Source organism: Neomonachus schauinslandi, chromosome 8, assembly GCF_002201575.2.
Source record: "Neomonachus schauinslandi chromosome 8, ASM220157v2, whole genome shotgun sequence".
Classification (NCBI taxonomy): Eukaryota; Metazoa; Chordata; class Mammalia; order Carnivora; family Phocidae; genus Neomonachus; species Neomonachus schauinslandi.
In genome coordinates, this window is record NC_058410.1 from 119,458,837 (window position 1) to 119,478,909 (window position 20,073).

A 20,073-nucleotide genomic window follows, 5' to 3' on the forward strand; every position below is an offset into this window, starting at 1 on the left:
TAAGTTCCCAGTTATTAGATAACAGGATCCTATCTTCCTCCCAGGAATTTTCTGAGGATTAAAATAAATAATGCATATAGAAGGCTTAGCAGTTTCTAACATACAATAGATGCTCAAACATGTTATTTGCTGTTATTTCTATTCTTAATACTTAGTTCTTTATATTTCACACACTATTTTCATAAGTATCATTTCATTTGATTGTCATAAAAACATAGTGAGTTATATATTCCCATATTACAGTGAGGAAACAGCCTCAGAGAGGTTGCATGTAAATAATCAAGATTTGAACCTGGCACTTCTATTGTCAAATAAAGAACCAGTGACTCTTAGGTATAAAATGAAACCACAACTACACATCTAGAAAGATAGAAATTTAAGGAGAGTGAAGGGAGAATTGATTTACAATGCAGAGAACTGCTAATGGTCCTAATAGCAGTATTAGCAAAGGAAGAAGCACTGTGTCAATGGTGCTGACAAAGTTTGAGAGTTAAAACTGAAATATTTGTTCACAGTAACTGGAATTTAGGCTGTAACCCACCAAGTAAAGTGATGGCTTAACAAGTCAGTAAAAGCAAGGTACATTCTGAGTAATTTAAACTAAATCTACACTTTATACTACCATGGAGTTGGAGAGTGAAAGCAACACATATTCTATTATGTACACTCATGAAATGTTTTCTTTAAGAAATCAAACACAATTTCAGTAGCTGACAACTCTTGCCAACCCCTAAAATATATGCTTTCCATTAGATGGCAGTGTAAGTTCAGATTTAAATCTTCTGGAAACGTTTAGCCCATGCCATGGGAAGACCCAGGTACACAGGTTGAGTGGTCAGATATAAAACAGGAATGTTTTTAACATATCAGAATTTGCTTTCAAGTATGAGAACAATCTACAGTAATGACCTGTGAATGAGCAAAACAAAAATCATTTTGAGAAAAATTCTAACCACCCCACAGAGTAAGGCCGGGTTATAGTTGTGTTACTGCATTAAAGAGAACATGTTTTCTTGATTTGGCAGATGGAAAGATGAAAGATGGGGAGGCTAACACAGTAAAAGTGGGCTTATATAGTTCTTTTGTTTGTATATTACACTCAATTCTTTTAGCTTTCGATTTTTAGCATCATTGTTTTCACTCTGTTGTATTAAATATTATGAGCTTGCTTTTGGTTGTGCATGATGTTGTTTTCTTTCTTTCCTTCTTTTTTTTGGGGGGGGGGGCGTCTGACAGGTTCTGGACTTAGGCACTGTATCACAGCCCACAAACCTGTTTTTATAAAATTTCTAAAAGGCGAATTTATCCAAGACTCTTCTACACTCACACTGAGAATGATTTTGCCACCTGTCTCTGGTTTCTAAATGTAGTAGGAAATTGGTCGCCTTTCCTTTCTATTGAAAAACCAAATTGATGAGAAGAAAATCAGATTTGCATTGCCCATAAATTCATGTAGAAATAAAACAGGCATCATATGACTAGACAGCCATTTCTATGTAATTATTTCACCAAAAAAAGTTGTAGATAATATAAAAAGGGCAAAGCTCCATTTTTATGTCCTCACTCCCATATATGTATGATCTCCAAAAACATAACTGAATATTCTCAAGTTAGACAAGTATTTCTTTGAAGAAATATAACCTAGCAGGGCGCTTGGGTGTCAGTCTGTTAAGCATCCGACTCTTGATTCTGGCTCAGGTCATGATCTCAGGGTTGTGACACTGGGCCCCCGTTGTGTTCCATGCTAGGCATGGAGCCTGCTTGAGATTCTCTCTCTCCCTCTTCTCCTGCCTCCCCCCGACCACTCGTGCATGCGTGCGTGCATGTTTTCTCTCTCTCTTTCCCTCTCTCTAAAAGAGAAAAAAGGAATATAACCCAGTGACAGCTTTTACTTAACATGAACCTGTTTTATCTTCTTTTTCAATTTAAATGGTTTGTCTCCATTACAATTTAAGCTATGCAAAGAACACATACATCTGTGACAATCAGTATAATAAATCAGAAATACAGACTTTTTATAATTAAATCCTAGTCTCAGTTCAAAGTGAAGTTTGTATTTTCCAAGCAATTAGTAACATTTTTATAAGTATCCATATGCACCATGTGCACACAACCTCAGTGAAAAATTTAGGAATATGAAGAACTTAAGCAGCCAAAAAGGCTAATAAATGCCAGTTGTTAAAACTGTAACTGAAAGACAACAGTATGCATAGCTGGGCACACCAATAAAATGTTTATTAAACTCTGACGCACACCAAAAAGCAACAAGAAAAGTATATTCTGCTACTCTTACTTGCTTTTTCTTATTCAGATGAACTGGCCACAACACTACAGGACCTCTCACTGTTCCACATTGTACATTTGACTGTCAGCTGAAGAGAATTTCATAAACATTCACAATGCAATTACCAGCAGCTGATTCATCTTCCAAAGTGACATCACAACTTTAATGATAATTCATCAGGACCACGGTATTTTATAATAAGCAATCATAATTCTTCAAACCTTCTTAATCAATATATTTCAACAAATAAGTAATATTAAAACCCTACTATTCCTTCTCTAATGACTTTTTAAAAATTAAAATTAGATCCTCTCCCAACCTTTTAAATAAAAGAAACCCCCAAATGACATTAATATACAGAAATAAAAACCAATAAGGAAATACTCTTAGGGATTCTAACCTGAACATACACCATTCCCTACGGGGAGCAAAGCTTTTATTTAAAAAATACTGAGTCCAGAGGGCACCTGGCTGGCTCAGTTCTGGTAGAACATGCGACTCCTGATCTCAGTGTTGTGAGTTCAAGCCCCAAGCTGGGTGTGGAGCCTACTTAAAAAAATAAAAATGAAAATAAAATAAAATAAAATAAATTGAGTCATGGAAATAAAACCCACATCAATATTTTAACATCTGCTTTTCCTTTCCTTTTCTCTTTTTCTAAAATAAGATCGCTCTATCTGAGGTGAGAGAATTCAGTAAAATAAATGCTATTTTCCTGAAAGTATCTTTAAAAAATGAAAAGGAACCTGGAAAAGCATTTTTCTGGCCAAAAACATTCTCTTCTCTTGTTTTCTATAATTCTTCCTAACTTTTACCTTTCATTTTCTTGCTTTCTAGTATCTCTAGCCTGTCTTTCTTTTACTGGAAAAATTTCAAGACTTTAAATGTGCAAGAGGACTATTGGCTGTCCTTTCACGGTCTGGAGGGCCTTCCCGGTGTTTTCTGATTCTAAAGGGACCTGTGCCTTTCTCTGTCCCTATCTTGCAACTCAGTTGTAGAAACAGAAGTTAACTTGTGGAGGGCTGATAGGGACCAGAGATCCTTGGCCACAGAAATACCTGTGAGGTGAAGATGCAACTAATTACCATGCAGTAGATGTGACCAGTCAACATCTTTTAGCATTCTTCACTGCCTATTATGTCTACCCTCTGGAATTTCCTCTGAAGTGGTTTTAACATTTTACTGGTTTTCCTATTAATTAATGAATTAAATAAAAGCTCTTAACATGTGTTCATTTTATATTTGTATGAGAGCCATGACTACCTTTTCAAAAGACTACTCTTTATCCCATGGCTGAGCAAATTATTATTTGAAACTTAAGTAACAGCTTGAAAGAAATACTACTGTTAATTTTATAGCCATTTAAGCACTGCTTAAATTAATGTACATAATACTATTTAAGATTTTAATACAATTTGGGACACCTGGGTGGCTCAGTTGGTTAAGCGACTGCCTTTGGCCAAGGTCATGGTCCCGGGGTCCCAGGATTGAGCCTCGCATCGGACCCCCTAACTCCTCGGGTAGCCTGCTTCTCCCTTTCCCTCTGCCTGCCGCTCCCCCTGCTTGTACTCTCTCTGTCAAATAAACAAATAAAATATTAAAAAATATATTTTTAATACAATTTGTTACCCTGAAATCTTAACAGTTATTTAAAAGAGATTCTCTTCCTAAGTGACTGAGCAGAGCATGAACAGTATATTATGCAAGAAGAGCAAAGCATCATTGTAATAATGACTAACATTTATTAAGCACTTGCTATGAGCGACACTCTTCTGAAGCATTCACTCACCGAATCCTCACTAACACCCTGTGACACAGGTACTGCATGTTGCAGCTGAGCAAACGGAGGCAAGGAGTAGTTAAGTAGCTCACTCAAAGGCCTACTGCTAGTAAGCTGGAGAGCTATGGCTCAAACTGAGTTTGGGTCTAGACTAAATTATACTACCCCTCAGAGAAGAAAAAAAGAAAACCTCTAAAGAGCCAAGCACTTTTAGTGCCATTACTCCTGGCTGTTGTTACCAACGTTCCCTAAGAATAATACTGACACATATTAAGAAAAAGTGCTATTAGAGAGAGTTCAAGCCTACCCCTTTTCTGGGTAGCAGCAAAAACAGAAATAATAAAGACAATTAAAAGGTGGAAGGAGGGTAAAGAAGTCAAATAGAGGGTGTGTTATATACCAACTGAAAATTAAGAAAATCCATTTTATGACAGTAAACATTCAATTTAATCCTAACTTTGATAGTTTTGTCTAAAGCTCATATAAAATTCATGCAATATTCCTATACTCCCTGTGCCCATATATAAAACTGTATTTTCCTTATGAAAGAACAATCAAAAAGGACCTCCTGCTCTATACTTCTTTTGTGGCAGGCCTTGGAAAGAAGCTGGCTTTCAAGAGTATTGAAGCAGGCTGTTAAAAGGCTTCGTATCAACTGCAAAGTCTATTCATGCTTGAAACTGTGCTCAACTAAATAGCTAGCAATTACCATTCTTTTCTGGACTTTCTTGATCCTCAAACTCCTAATTTATAGAGCACTGAAATCCTTAAAACAGCCCCAGAATGACCCATACTGCCAAAGAGCTTTAAAGATGTGACCTAGGACAGTCCAAACTCACTAAAAGCTGCTAAGCCCCAGGATTTTTCAACACATGGTAAATTCCCAAGACAAACACTTGCTCCCTTCCTCTTAGCCAGAGGTAAAACCCCACTAGGTGAAAAAGAAGCTTGCTATTTGAATTACTAATGGTCTTCAAGTGTAGGCTTGAAGGTTAAATATATAAAGATTAGGAGAGAATTTTCCCCATTCCTAGAAAAACTTAAAACTATGGTTAAAGTGTTAACAGAACTAATTTGTCACCTTCAGTAAGTGTTTATAGAGCAATATTCAGTATATAATTCCAGGAGCAGAATCACCAAGGCTAGAAAATAAATTAGACACAATTAATGTGTTAGATGAATTGATTAAGATGCAAGGATAAAGGTATTAATTATAAAAGTTGCTAAAACACTATCCTAGCAATTAAGAATAGAAAATTACAGATTTGTTTACATCTTGAAAACTCTCATTTACCTGCCACAATTCTGAGAGAGTAAGTCTAGATTAAATACGAATTATAGGCAGGGGTTGTAAACAAAATAAAAGACTACAGTGGGCCTAATCATTCTAAAATATTTCCCAAAAACATCAAGCACATGGAAAACTCTGTTTTGATTTCAAGTACAATCTAAATATTTAAACTCACCAGCCCTGGATAATGAATTAATTCTCCTAACATTAAAAGTATTAGTTATTACAAACTTCAAGATACTTTTCTTTTTCACAAAATGTAAACTCAAAAAACTAAAGAGGTAAGTACAAGGAAAGAGGAACATTCACAAGGCAGCAAAGCTGAGCAGGCTTCAGAAATAACACTTGTATCCCAACAATAGAAATATCTTCAACTGTGCTTCCCTGGATGTTTCTGGAGTTTAACTCTCTTTACTCGTAAGTATATACAGCTTTTCAGCAATAAAGAAAACTGAAGGCAAGATGGTACTCACTCAATCTCAATGCCAAGCGGATTAGCAGGACGCAGAGACAAGGGGGGAATTCCTTTATTCCTGTCAGTACGCATATCATAATAATTCATTTCATCAACCCACACAGCAGACTGATCCAAAAGACCTACCAAAATGAGGAGCACATCCTTAATGAGATACAGACTAAGCCTTTCCCTATTGTTTCACTTTTTAAAGACCTAATACAAAATGCATGCTAAGGTAATTTTTGAGAAATTTGAGAGCACAAAAACTCTGGTTTTTTCATTTGTTTTTTTTGTTTTGTTTTGTTTTTTAATGGCTGGTGGCTTGATTAAAAACACTAAGAATCTATAAAAAGGTAAATATAACACCTCCTGGTTCATGGTTTCACTGTACATTATTCAATAGAGAAGGCACACTAAGCCTCTGAGAAAAATTTCTGCTAAAACAAATGTATTTTACAAACAGTAAATAGTAAAATTAATTTGGTTAACTCAAAAAATATCCAACAATTCTGTATATAAAGAAAACAGTCAAATACTTTCCAAGAAATGCATGGCTTGTGTAATGGAAATGACTGGGATATTCAGAAAAAATGGGTAAACCCTGTGAACAAAATATAATCTCTGAAAATGGTACCCTCTTTTATGTGACTGAGTTCTTTGTCAATCACTTTGGCATAGGACTCACGGGCTTACTATCTCTAAACTTGAGTTGAAACAGAAAATGGGCAAAGGGCCAATGAGCAGAGGAGCAGCTGGGGGCTGTGAAGGCTTCATGAAGGAAGGTATTTGATCCGAGGCAACTTCTAGCTATATGACCCTTTGTGAACCCACAAATTCTATCAGCACCCACAGTTCTGCCAGAATGCAACAAGAGGCTTTGTTAGAGTTTATACTCAAGTCTAGATACTCCTAAGTTAGGCTCGATAAGCCTTTATTGAGTTTATATTGTGCTAGGTGCTGGAAAGGATGCTTTAGAATAAAATTAAAACATTCAAATAAGTTGTCTTTATCTGCTATATAAATATAAGACATTGCTGGATTCTGCCAAAATGTTTCAAGTTCCTCCAGGAAACTGATAACAAGTTCCTGCTTTAATTTTCAGTTTTTGAAGATGTTAAATAAAAATGAGTAAACAAAAACAGGGATATTATATATGTACATATATATGCATACACATATGTGTCTGCATATGTACACATATATAATGCATATATTTATATATAAAATTCCATTTTGTATTCTCCCTTAAATTCCTTACCTGAATTTTTATTTATGGAAAAAAAAAGTCTAGGAATTTAAGGAAGATAATGCTGTAGAAAGGCTCTACACTCTAAGATAGAAAACAAAAACAATTTACAAAATTATTTACTTTTCAATATAAGAGAGAAGCATGACCTGGGCTTAATTATGTTTGTGATAGTCCTACATTATACAAATATTTATCAAGTACTAACCATGTACAAGACATTACAGGACCACAAAGATGAATCTGACATTAACTTTGTGTAAGGGTCTATACTAAGTACTTTACATGCATGCTCTAACTCATTTAATCCTACAAGGTAGCTAATATTGTTGTTCCACTTTTACCCACAAAAAATCTAGCACTGAAGTTCCACAGTTTGTAGTGCTAGAGCCCAGATTAGTATTCAGAGTCTGCCTCCTCGGACCAAGTTCTTAACTACCCCAATAGGAGGAAACAAGTGTTAAGTGCACAAAAAGTAACATTTAAAGTGCTACAGTATACAAAAAAGAGGGCTTATTTCTTGTTTGGAGGGCTAAAAGCACATTTTGGCCAGGCAGCATTTTGTCCTGCCCTCAAAGGATGGAGAAAATGAAGGAAACAAGAACACTATTTAGATAATACTATTGCTAATTTGGCCAAAAGAGGAGGATATTTTATCTCAAATCTCGACTGCATAATAGAAAGAAATGTAATTACTGTGTTCAAGATCAAGGAACTAAAATTGGCAAAGCAAATTGTTAAAGAAATAAATTTTATAAAGAATTTAGGATGATAGTTCTCTCATGATCATCATCCTTAGGTTTCACTGTTACCTCAGCAAACTGCCTTTCCAAAAGTAATGCAAATTTTAACCAATATCCCATTCCTGTCAAAATAAACATAATCTAAGTTAATGAGATGTGAGAGTAGGTAAGTTTTATACAAATCGAACATTTTTAGATTTTGAAAGACAAAACCCATTTTCATTTTCCTCTTTAAAAATAAAAAGTAAGATGATACCTATTTTTTCAGGTTTAAGTAGCTTGAAAGACACTGTTGAGGTTCCTTTGCCACCTGACTTGGTTGTGACAATAATGTCTCCTTTGTCATTTTTAGCTTGTCCCACTCGACATACTATTTTACTTGCAGACCTCCATTCTGCCGTCAGGAGGCAATTATGTCCACAAATTGTCAAACCTGAAAATAAAAGCATGCATGTAACAAAGTTCAAAAGAACAAAGGTAGGGTCTTAAATATGTCTATTACATAAAAAGACAATTCTTCTGTCAGTATTACCAGGCTTTTTTCCATGAAGTGAAAAATAAATCTAGAAATAACATTTCCTGTTTGATAGTTATTTCTATTATTGAATATACCCAATGTTACTTGCAAATATACTGTCTCTACTGATTTTTGTCTAATCTTTTTTCTCTAATATTTAAGACTTCCTTAGATTATATTTAAGTTTCTTCAAACATCAATGAAATTAAAAAATAATGACCATAATAATTATGTGTAGGCATTCCAGATTACTCGGACTATGAGAATCTTAAATTGCTTTCATAGGTTTTAGAAGGGAAAGTATTGCTATTATTAGAAATCTAAGTTATTGATATAAAATCCTAAAGTATACTAAGTATATATACCATTGCCTAAAATCATATTTATCCATCTTCCTGAAAATAATCTGCACTTACTTTTCCTAGCATTTAAATTATATATGGTATACATAGTATATACTTTATTTCAAGCACAGCCTGGAGTCTGGTAAATCCAGCTAATATTCTTGGGCCTTACTGGATTACTATTTCATTTTTTATATCTGTATTCCTAAATGGTAGCTCATGTTGCCTTAGTGTTTCCCTAATGATACTGTCACTATACTACATTCTGCTCTTAGAGTAAGCCAGCACTCCCAAAATGTCATCCCACGCCTGGAATCTCAGGCCCTGATATCAAGTAAATGATTATAATTTAGGCAGTAACCAAACAGGGAGGCACTGAAAGATTACAGTGAGGAAGATGTGACCCCAGATAGAACACCAATATATCACTATGCCAGCTCTTCTACTAACTTATTTTCTTTGTATTTTCCATTTCCACAAAACAGAACAACCTCATAAATGAATTTGGAAAAAATAAACCAAAATGTATGTGGCAAAGAACAGACACTTCACGCTTTTCTTTTCTCATTATTTAACTTTTTATACTGCTCAGCAGTCAAGTTTGGCAATTAACAATTTTTTTTTCAGATACCAGGAACACCTCAACTAATGCCAAATTTGGTTGAAAAAATGTAGGAAGGGATTCAAGTCATCTTTTGTTACAACTTAAAGCACTATTTAGTAAGAATGTTATATTAACCATAGAGTAATAAAAACAACCACCTTTTAAAGATGCATTTATTGAAATAATGAATTTTAGAGATTTCCCTAAAACAGCCATTATTTATACATGTATGGAATTCTGCCTTTTTTTTTTTTAAAGATTTTATTTATTTATTTGAGAGAGAGAGAGCATGAGCACTAGCAGGGAGTGCGGAGGGATGGGCAGAGGGAGAGGGAGGAGCAGGTTCTCCATTGAACAGGGAGCCCGATGTGGGGCTCGATCCCAGGGCATGGGGATCATGACCTGAGCCCAAGGTAGACACTTAACCAACTGAGCCACCCAGGCACCCCTGGAATTCTGTCTTTCTAATAACAGCACTTAAAGGATTCTTCAGGACTAAGTTTTCTTTGATTTTTTAAAAATGTATAATGACCTTTATACATTTTTAAATGCATTCATAATTCAAAATTATTTTTTCAAAATGGGAATGTCTTTGATATCTTTCCTGAAAATCAATTTTGTTTTGAAAAATGTAAACAATTTAAGAGATTGATGGCACCCCTGGAACTCTTCTCCATCTTCAAGAGAAGCACTGTGAAACACTTCAATGAATATTTGCTCAAATAATGTTTATGCATACATAAATCAGTCTATGTATTTTTTAAATGATACAAACGGCTTTAATAAACTAAACAGCTTTAGTGTACAGATGGTAGGTATTTTGATATCACTCTAATACATTAACTTAATATTTTAAAATTTTATAATATCAAAAAGATTCTTGTGATTTTAAATATTAACTCATTTCAGAAAAGAAAACAACTCAATAGTAAATGTCAGGACTTAGTATAAAGTCAATCCTAATATAGGTTCCCTGCTGGAGAACAACCTTATGATTAAAACTGAGCAATGGGAGATTTTCAAGATATAGACAGCAAGCCTTAAAAACATGCTCAGATGAGCAAACATATAAGTTATATCTATGACAGTACAAACTGGGAAAAAACTACCCAGAACAATAGTTTATTCATCTAGTTGTAGCTGCTATCAGGGTTTCTCTGATTTAATATCTGCTCTGCATTTTAACTAAAAAAAAATTAATAATCACCATTTAATTTTAAACATAGATTCAAACAGATCATTTTAAATGTCATAAAAATTAAATAAGATCATAAGATTGATTTCTTAATTTCTAAAGCACATTTTTGCTGTTACTGCAAACCAAGAAATCTGCTTCATAAAATATAACATCTTTTTTTTTTTTTAAGTAACTTGTAGAATTTCAAATAAACTATTTTTATAATGTTTCACTTGGCTAGTGTAGATATCATCTAGCTAAAAACATTCAAATTATTTAGCAGGTTGAGTTTGCTTTTTTTAAAAATGGTTTCTTGGCAATAGATAGGCAGGTTGAAAGCTGAACTAGCAAAGTTTATAGAAGTATACACACTTAGTCAAATAAGAATAGCATTGCCTGAAGCTAAAGCAAGATTAAAATTTACATAGACTAGTAACTGTCATGTTAGGAGCTCCAGCTAAAATGTTGGACATAACCTCCATCTGTGTGGTTTATTACCATGCATTCTAGGGACTTTTCCACTTTGGATAAAGAAAAATCTAGAATGAGCTATGTCAAAAAAGCAAGACATAAGATTAGATAAAACTATCTTTGTAAGAATAATTAATTTTTGTTTACTGAAGAATCAAAAACTATGGCTAGAGAAAACAATACAAAATAAGACATACTGAAATAACACTAGTGAAAAGAATTAGCTGGGAAATGCAAAACTCATTTATTAAACATAGTGCCAAGCTCCAATTCACTTTCCCTTTTCCAAAGGTTTTCCAGATGGCCAAAAAACAATCTGTCAAGCTGCACCAATTATGCAAGAAAGATAAGTTCCAACTCATAATCTCCAATACTTTACCAATGGGTCCCTCATAAATTTTTTTAAAAGATTTTATTTATTTACTTGAGAGAGAGTGAGCGCGCGCGAGAGAGAGCACAAGTCGGGGAGGAGCAGAGGGAGAGGCAGACTCCCCGCTGGGCAGGGAACTCACTCAGGGCTTGATCCCAGGACTCCAAAATCATGACCTGAGCTGAAGACAGACGCTTAACCGACTGAGCCACCCAGGCGCCCCTAGGGTCCCTCATAAATTAAGAAGAGTCAAGAGAATGTCTGAATCCAGATAAGTTTATATGGTAATCAGCATATATGTTCAGTAGCATATACTGAAGTCTCTCCCTTCCTCATTCTGAATGCATCTCTATTCTAAATGCATCTCAGAGTTCACAAGAAAATAATCCTAACTGACCAATTATAACTTATATACATATATAATGGAATATTACTCAGCCATTAAGAAAGAATGAAATCTTGCCACTTGCAATGACATGAATGGAGCTACAGTATCAAGCTAAGTGAAATAAGTCAGTCAGAGAAAGACAAATACCATATAATTTCACTCATATGTGGAATTTAAGAAACAAAACAAACAAGCATAGGGAAAAAAGAGAGAGAGGCAAACCAAGCAACAGACTCTTAACTATAGAGAACAAACTGATGGTTACCAGAGGGGAGGCAGGTGGGGGGGATGGATTAAATAGGTGATGGATTAAGAAACGCACTTGTGATGAGCACCGGGTATTGTATGGAAAGTGTTGAATCACTAAACTGTTCACCTGAAACAATTATACTGTATGTTAACTAAGTGGAATTAAAAAAACAAAAACAAAACAAAACAAAAAACTTAAAAAAAAAGAAAAGACAAGCCAGGGATGAGAACCACTGACAAACACGAATGCTTAAATAATCAGCAGTAAAAGGTCTCCATGTTACAGGGTGGGAGTGGGGGGGACAGACACTATACAAACTAACAAATTTATACAGTGCCAACTGGGTACAGAGCATGCATGTCCTTGAACTTAAAAAGATTAAAAAAAAAAAAACATGAACAGATCCTAAAAACTATAATTTAGCTTACCATAAATATATAAGTATTAGGGGAGCCTAAATAAAAAGATGGATTAACATGGGTGGGAATTTAGTTTGAAGAGCTTTTTTTTTTTTTTTGGAAGTCTCAAGTTTTGGCAGACAGAGACTATTCGTATTTCAGATTCATGGTGGCGCTCTCAACAACGATTAAGCATCAATGTGGCAGAAGAAAGGAAATAAATAAGATTCATAGGTCTCAGTAAGGATATGCACCCAGTGAGAGGGGATAGTTTCTTCTAGGTGAAGTGAGGATAAGAGCCAAGTGGTACTGATATCACCAGGAGATAAGAGTTTAGATTTGATTTGAAGGGCAATAAGGTACAGAAGAGGTATAATTTACGGAGCGCTACATAACAAATACAGACAGTTGTATAATGGAGGGAAAACTAAAGACAGCAAAAATAGCTAGGGAGGCTATTTGGGCAATCAAAGCAGGAGAGAGCAAGGCTCAGGAACTGGAGGCAAATCTCAGCTGCAGGAAACCTTCTGAAGGACTTAGTGAAAAGGAATTTAGACAAGATTTGATAAAATAATGATTTTAAACAGAAAAGCCAGAAAACCAAATAATTCTTTCATCTTTATTCAGATCATTCTGTACTGATCACAATGTTGTTGTTCTATCAGCTTGTCTCAACTGCCCACTATAAAAATGCATTTACCATTGAAACACAGTTCTTGCTCTTACCTATGAGGTCAGTTGGGCCAGTCCCCAGGTTTTCTCCTCTAATTGTGACCTTTGTCCATGGTATTCCTTCATTTGGAGAGATGCCTGTCACAAGAGGGGGTTGTCGGGATCGGGACATCGTGTTTTGTTGAGCAAACCAGAGATCTAGTTACAGAAGTAATCTGTCAAAAAAGAAAGGAAAGTATTAGTGACAACTGAAATAAGCACTGACTAAAAATACAAGAATGCTAGACATTCAATACCAAAACAAAAAAGCATTCTTAAAGTTCTGAATTTTGTAGCTGTCATTTAGCCTATCTGCCAACATCTACTGAACATTAAATTTACCAAAGACATTGTAGCTGGTATTGTGAGGGAAATGTCAGAAAAATAACAGACAACTAAGCCCTTGGTTCTGGAACTTTCAATATAATGATAGATAGAACCTAATGTCACCATTTAGCTCCATGCCTACACCTGCTGAATCCCAAAAGTATGCTAGAAACTGTTCTACTCTCCAACTTGTTAAAGGAAGATGTTCTGATTAATCATGTTCATAAAAATTAAAACACATGTATATCCCCATAGGTATACTGAACTTCACTTTATTTTTGTGTTATACTTAGTATAGCAACTTTTTTAATGTGGTCAAATCAATATATTGACATTTTTACAAAACCTAGAATGTAGACCTAAGGCAAAAGCATGAATTTGCCAACTCTTCTGAGTATAGCAGAGTTGGTAAAAGTGCAGTTTCTGAGATCAAATACACCTGTATTCAAGGCCTGGTGCTCCAATTTACTAATTCTGTTCTAGACCCGCTGTTTTTGTATAGGTAAAGTGGACCTAGTAGTAGAACCTCCCAAAGGTTACAATTAAGGTTACATAGGATAATCCTAAGGAAAGCACAGTACCTAGCATATAGTAGGCAACAAATAAATAATAAAACCTCACTAATAAACTGCCACAGAACCCCTCAATTGCTCAAGGTTTCAGATGCCCCAGAAGATGACAGCGAGGTTCAGAGCAAAACAGCAAGAACTTGCTGGCTATCTATATCTTTACATACTGAGAAGTTAGACACCCTGGCCCCTGCCTTCACCTTGCAGTCGCAGGAGATTAGAAGTTCAGTCTCTGAGGAAGCCAAACAGAAGACGACCAGGAATCAGGAATGCCAGGCATAGTAAGGGTGATTAAGTGTCAACCTGCACAGCAAACTGTGGAACTACTTGGGCCTCTTCCTCCCCTGCTCTTACACCTGTCAGCAAGGTCTGTAAGACCACCTTGCCCAACCTCACCTTGTCTGAATAAGTAGAATATTATTCTCTGAAGAAATTAAAGGGGAAAAAGGGAAAAAAGAACCAAAGAGCTTGACATATAAGGGTCTTCCCCCCCCAAAAAAGGTCTACTTGCAGTCATATCACCCAATGGAAAAGCCCTTGCAAACAAACTGACCATAAACAAACTAAACAAATCAGCTATTCCCAGACTCTAAAATATACAAGGACAGCCAAAGACTATAAGATAGTCAAGGAAAATATGTAAGAGAGAGATGGAAGTCAGATAAACAAAAAAATCCAGAGGACACAGATATAAGGCAGGTGTAATAGGCTAAATTGTGTCCCCTAAAAAATACCATGTTGCAGTTCTATGCCTAGATACGTCAGAGTGTGATAGTATTTAGAGATCAGGCCTTTAAAGAAGTAATTAAAGTGGGCGCCTGGGTGGCTCAGTTGGTTAAGCGACTGCCTTCGGCTCAGGTCATGATCCTGGAGTCCCAGGATCGAGTCCCGCATCGGGCTCCCTGCTCGGCAGGGAGTCTGCTTCTCCCTCTAATCCTCCCCCTCTCATGTGCTCTCTCTCTCTCAAATAAATAAATAAAATCTTTAAAAAGTAAAATGAGCTCATATAGGTGGAACCTAATCCAATATGATGGGTGTCTTTATAAGAAGAGGAGATTAGGACCCAAACACACACAAGGAAGACCATGTGAGGACACAGGGAGAGGTCACCTATCTACAAGCCAAGGAAAAAGGCCTCAGAAGGACTAACCCTGCTTACCCCATGTTCTTGAAACTCCAGCCTCCAGAATCATGAGACAATAAATTTCTGTTATTTAACTACTCAATCTGTCAGGCTTTGTTATCACAATCCTAGCAAACTAACACAGAAGAAAAACAACAACAACAACAACAAAAAAAAAACCTTCAAAAGTATCATGAGCGTTGATCCCAAATTAGTATCTGCAGAGGGATAAGATTTTTATCTCAAAGAATAGGATGTCATGAAAAGGAATCAATCCAAGAATAAAAGCTCTTGAGGAAAAAAAAAAAAAAAGCTCCTGAAACTTTCAAAAGAGGCAAAAGAAACAAGATTTACATTGTCCTATTAATGCGAGAACTGGCATTGGTTTAACCAAAGGTAGTACTAAAGCAGCAAACAGCAGATGTATGTTTGAGAAGCGGGGGAGGGGGATAAAGAGGAAAGGGGGTTACACATTTTATCTAAAATTGACTATCAAGATAATGTCAGATTAGACACAGAATCTGGAAATGTGGAAGTGGATGCTCTAAGAGAGAATTAAAGGAGTTTGGGGTATGTTATATAATAAAGAATGTTACTGACCTTTGTCCCTGATTTCTGGGAGATTCAAAATCCAAGAAGTATCTTTGTTATTCATGAGCCTTCAATATAGTATGTACATAATATTCATGACAACTCAATATCAAGCCTGGCCAAACCAGAAAGAGCAACCATGTTGGGGGTTTTGAGCCACTTACATCAGTTTGGCCTCTTCTGGAAAAGAGGAATGGGGCAAGAGACTTGAGTTCAATCTCATGGCCAATGAGTCCATGCCTACATTACTTATTTAATACAACTGAAATAGCAAAATGACAACAAAAAACAAAGGACCAGACAGACATTAACATTCATCCAATAAACCAAATGAGACAACTCAAATTATCATGAACTTATCTCCTTCCCTATCTCACCTCTGGAATCAAACAATCAAAATCTTTCTGTCAGAATGCAAAGTCAACTATTCCTCTCAATTCTGTTGTTGCTTTCCCAGTTAAGACCTTCATCTTCTCTCCCTGGATATTGAAACAGACTTCAAACTGGTACTCTGTCCCTATATTCTCTCCACCGCAATCACTCTCAGCAAACACCAGTTAATTCTCTAAAATACAGATCTAATCAACATCTTCCCAGATTTAAAAAAAAAAAAAAAAAAATCTCATGACACCCCACTACTCAGAAGTCTCCGGTGCCCACAAAATTCTTACTATTTTATTAAAACCTGTCACAGCTAGATTGACTATTCGGTATTTCCTACTTTGCCCTCAATCATTTCCCTCATTCATCCGACACTAACCATATAAGCCCATTCACCTTTAATGAACCATCAAGTACTTTCATGCCTTCATGATTTCATTTACCTTGTTTTGACTAAATAGCAAGTCTTTCAAAGTTTGTTAAATCCTTATCAATATTTCAAGGTCAATCTTAAATGTTACCTTCTCTAAAAGAGTCTCCCTGATCCCTCCTTCTACAATGCTTCTGATATTCTAATATTCACTGTGATAAATCTTAGATATCATGTTTATGACCCCTCTTTGAAAACACAAGATGTTTAATCAACTCCATACTCCCTGTAATACAGTACCTGATACAAAATACACATGCCATATGACTGCTGAAAGAAGTCACATAAATGTTTTCTGAATGTTTCATGATATCAGTGCAACACTGGACTTAAAATAGGATAAAGAGAAGAAATACATGGAGCAGCAAATAGAGACAGGGAGCTAGTAGGTATATACATGCAAAAATTTTTAAAAAGTTTAAAAGACATTTGTATACAACGGCATCAAAAAGAACAAAATACTCAGGAACAAATTTTACAAAAGAAGTGCAAAACCAGTACTTTGAAAACCATAAGACACTGTTGAAAAAAATTAAAAACCTAAATAAATGGGAAGACATGGATAGGAAGACTTAATATTCGTAAGATGATAATACTCCTCAAGTTCATCTATAAATAAAACTCAATCCCTATCAAATTCTTGGCTGGCTTTTTTGCAGAAATTGATTGATCATTAAATTCTATGGAAATGGGAAGGACCTAGAATAGCCAGAGCAATCTTTAAAAACAGGAACAAGGGTGCCTGGGTGGCTCAGTCATTAAGCGTCTGCCTTCAGCTCAGGTCATGATCCCAGGGTCCTGGGATCGAGCCCCGCATCGGGCTCCCTGCTCGGCAGGAAGCCTGCTTCTCCCTCTGCCACTCCCCCTGCTTGTGTTCCCTCTCTCGCTGTGTCTCTCTCTCTGTCAAATAAATAAATAAAAATTTTTTTTAAAATAAATAAAATAAAAATAAATAAATAAATAGATAGATAAAAACAGAAACAAGGTTGGAGGAGTCACATTTCCTGATTTCAAAACTTACTACAAGGCTATAATAATCAAGACAGTGTGGTACTGGCCTAAGGAAAGACATAGATCAATGGAATAGACTTGCGAATCCAGAAATAAACCCTTAAATACACAGTCAATTGATTTTTAACAATAGAAAAAAATATGTTTTTGAATAAATAGTGCTGGGACAACTTAACATCCATATGCAAAAAACTGCAGTTGGATCCCTTTCTTATAACACACACAAAAATTTACTCCAAATATACTATAGACCTGAACGTACAAGACAAAACTATAAAACTGAAGAAAACGCAGGAGTAAGTCTTTGTGATCTTGGGTTAGGCGAACCCTTCTTAGATATAACACCACAAGCAACAAAAGGAGAAAAAGAGATAAACTGGACTTGGTCAAAATTAAAAACCTTTGTGCTTCAAAGGACACCATTAAAAAAAGCAAAAAAGACAACCCATAGGAGAAAATATTTGCAAATAGTGTATCTGATAAGAGACTTCTACCTAGAATACATAAAGAGCAATTACAACTCATAGTAAGAGCAAATAATACAATTAAAAAATGGGAAAGGATCTGAATAGACATTTCTGCAGAAAAGATAAAAAAAAAGTCCAATAAAGACATGAACAGATGCTCAATGTCATTAGCCAAGGAAATGCAAATCAAACCCACAATGAAATACCACCTTATACCCACTAGAAGGCTATAATCAAAAAGGCAAAAAAAATTAATGTGTTGTCTTCATGTGGAGGTTCCTCAAAAAATTAAAAATAGAGCTACCCTATGACCCAGCAATTGCACTATTGGGTATTTACCCCAAAGACACAGATGTAGTGAAAAGAAGGGCCATATGCACCCCAATGTTCATAGCAGCAATGTCTGCAATAGCCAAACTGTGGAAAGAGCCGAGATGCCCTTCAACAGAAGAATGGATAAAGATGTGGTCCATATATACAATGGAATATTACTCAGCCATCAGAAAGGATGAATACCCAACTTTTACATCAACATGGATGGGACTGGAGGAGATTATGCTAAGTGAAATAAGTCAAGCAGAGAAAGTCAATTAGCATATGGTTTCACTTATTTGTGGAACATAAGGAATAGCATGGAGGACACTAGGAGAAGGAAGGGAAAAATAAAGGGGGGGGATATGGGAGGGGGAGACAAACCATGAGAGACTATGGACTCTGAGAAACAAAGTGAGGTTTGAGAGGGGAGGGGGTGGGGGGATGGGTTAGCCTGGTGATGGGTATTAAGGAGGGCACGTATTACGTGGAGCACTGGGTGTTATACAAAAACAATGGATCATGGAACACTACATCAAAAACTAAAGATGTACCGTATGGTGACTAACATAACAATAAAAATAAAATTAAAAAAATAATAATAATGTGTTGTCAATGATGTGGAGAAATTAGAACCACCATGCATTGCTGGTGGGAATGTAAAAGATACAGCCACTCTGGAAAAGTTTGGCAGTTCCTTAGGAGGTTAAACACAGAGTTAATATAAAATTCATTGATTCCACTCCTAAGTAGCTACCCAAGAGAAATGAAAATATATGTCCACATAAAAACATGTCCATGAATGTTCACAGTAGCATTAATAAAAGTCAAAGAGTGGAATCAACTCAATAGTCTATAAATGGATGAAAAGAAAGTAAAATGTGGTATATCCATACAATGGAATATCATTTGGCATGAAAGAAAAAAGAAATGAAGTACTGTTATGTGCTTCCAATGGATCAGCCTTGAAAACATTATAGTAAGTTAAAGAAGCCAGTCACAAAGAACCACACTCTGAATAACCACATTTATATACAAATGTCTGAAATAGGCAAATCTACAGAGACACAAAGTAACTGCCTAGGGCTGGAGAGGGGAGATTGGAAGGAACTGGAGTGACTTGCCAGTAAATATGGCCTTTTCAGTAGTGAAGAAAATTCTAAAGCTGATCGTGGTAATGGTGCACAACTATATGACTATGCTGAAAATCACTGAATTTTTCATTTAAATGGTTAAACTATATAGAATATGAATAAATCTATTCTAAAAAGACAACTGAAAAAATTCTTCAGATAGTTAGTTTAGACAGGAATACAATGGTAACTATTTTTGTTAGGATATTTCCGAGAATTTCAAAATCACTCACTCAATACACACAGATACTGGAAACTCAGTTTTCATCTGAGAGAACATTCCAGTCTAGTTAGCACAGAACAGCTAAACACAATCATAAAGCCACAGTCTTATGGCCTGAGGAATAGGAGGATGAAATTTTAAGCTAACAGAGTAGCTAGAGAGGAACAAGGGTGCCTGGGTGGCACAGTGGGTTAAGCGTCCAACTCTTGGTTTTGGCTCTGGTCATGATCTCAGGGTTGTGAGATCGAGCCCCGCATCAGCCAGGCTCTGAGCTGGGCACGGAGCCTACTCGAGATTCTCTCTCCTTCTTCCTCTGCCCCTCCTGCTTGTGTACACATCCTCTCTCTTTCTCTCTAAAATAAATACATCTTTCAAAAAACAAAAAAAAGAAAGAAAGAAAGAAAGGGAGGAAGGAAGGAAGGAAAGAAAAAGAAAGAAAGAAAGAAAGAAAGAAAGAAAGAAAGAAAGAAAGAAA

The 20,073-nt window shown here is 35.8% G+C and overlaps 1 protein-coding gene across 1 annotated transcript in view; it reads right to left on the reverse strand.

Annotated features, from left to right (window-relative positions):
- The window catches only part of EXOC2 (exocyst complex component 2), a 274,184-nt gene that overhangs the window by 192,030 nt on the left and 62,081 nt on the right, over positions 1–20,073 (reverse strand). Inside the window, exons 2-5 of the mRNA XM_044917676.1 lie at positions 13,047–13,207; positions 8,058–8,234; positions 5,829–5,952; positions 4,789–4,791 (exon numbers count right to left, since the gene is read on the reverse strand). Of these exons, the coding sequence (XP_044773611.1) occupies positions 4,789–4,791; positions 5,829–5,952; positions 8,058–8,234; positions 13,047–13,164 (422 nt within the window). The 5' untranslated portion in view covers positions 13,165–13,207. The remainder of the gene's footprint in view (positions 1–4,788; positions 4,792–5,828; positions 5,953–8,057; positions 8,235–13,046; positions 13,208–20,073) is intronic.